At 47.1% G+C, this 272-nt stretch overlaps 1 protein-coding gene across 1 annotated transcript in view; it reads left to right on the forward strand.

The window, feature by feature from the left end:
• Positions 1–151: 151 nt before the first annotated feature.
• The window catches only part of LOC104276152 (fibroblast growth factor 17), a gene marked incomplete at both ends in the record, with an annotated part of 3,161 nt that continues 3,040 nt past the window's right edge, over positions 152–272 (forward strand). Inside the window, one exon of the mRNA XM_009872354.1 lies at positions 152–188. Coding sequence (XP_009870656.1) covers positions 152–188 — 37 coding nt within the window. The remainder of the gene's footprint in view (positions 189–272) is intronic.

The raw sequence follows: 272 nt of genomic DNA on the forward strand, positions 1-272 counted from the left end.
CACTGCTTATTGCAATTTTTTTTTTGCAAACCCGGGTTTATTAGTAGTTTATTATTAGTGCCATTAGGCGATTCCTCGTGTGGGGGGAGAAGAAAACAACTAACCCCAAACAAAACACCGTGTTTCTCTCCCTTTCTCTCTCCCACCGCAGATGTTTCCAGCTCCTCATGTTCTCCTGTCAGACCCAGGTACGTGGATACGTTTTTCTAACCCCGGACTGAGTGGAGGCACCATTTGCTTCGGGGATGCCTTTTGCTCTGATGGGATGGATG

This window comes from Apaloderma vittatum, unplaced genomic scaffold (assembly GCF_000703405.1).
Source record: "Apaloderma vittatum isolate BGI_N311 unplaced genomic scaffold, ASM70340v1 scaffold41530, whole genome shotgun sequence".
NCBI lineage: Eukaryota > Metazoa > Chordata > Aves > Trogoniformes > Trogonidae > Apaloderma > Apaloderma vittatum.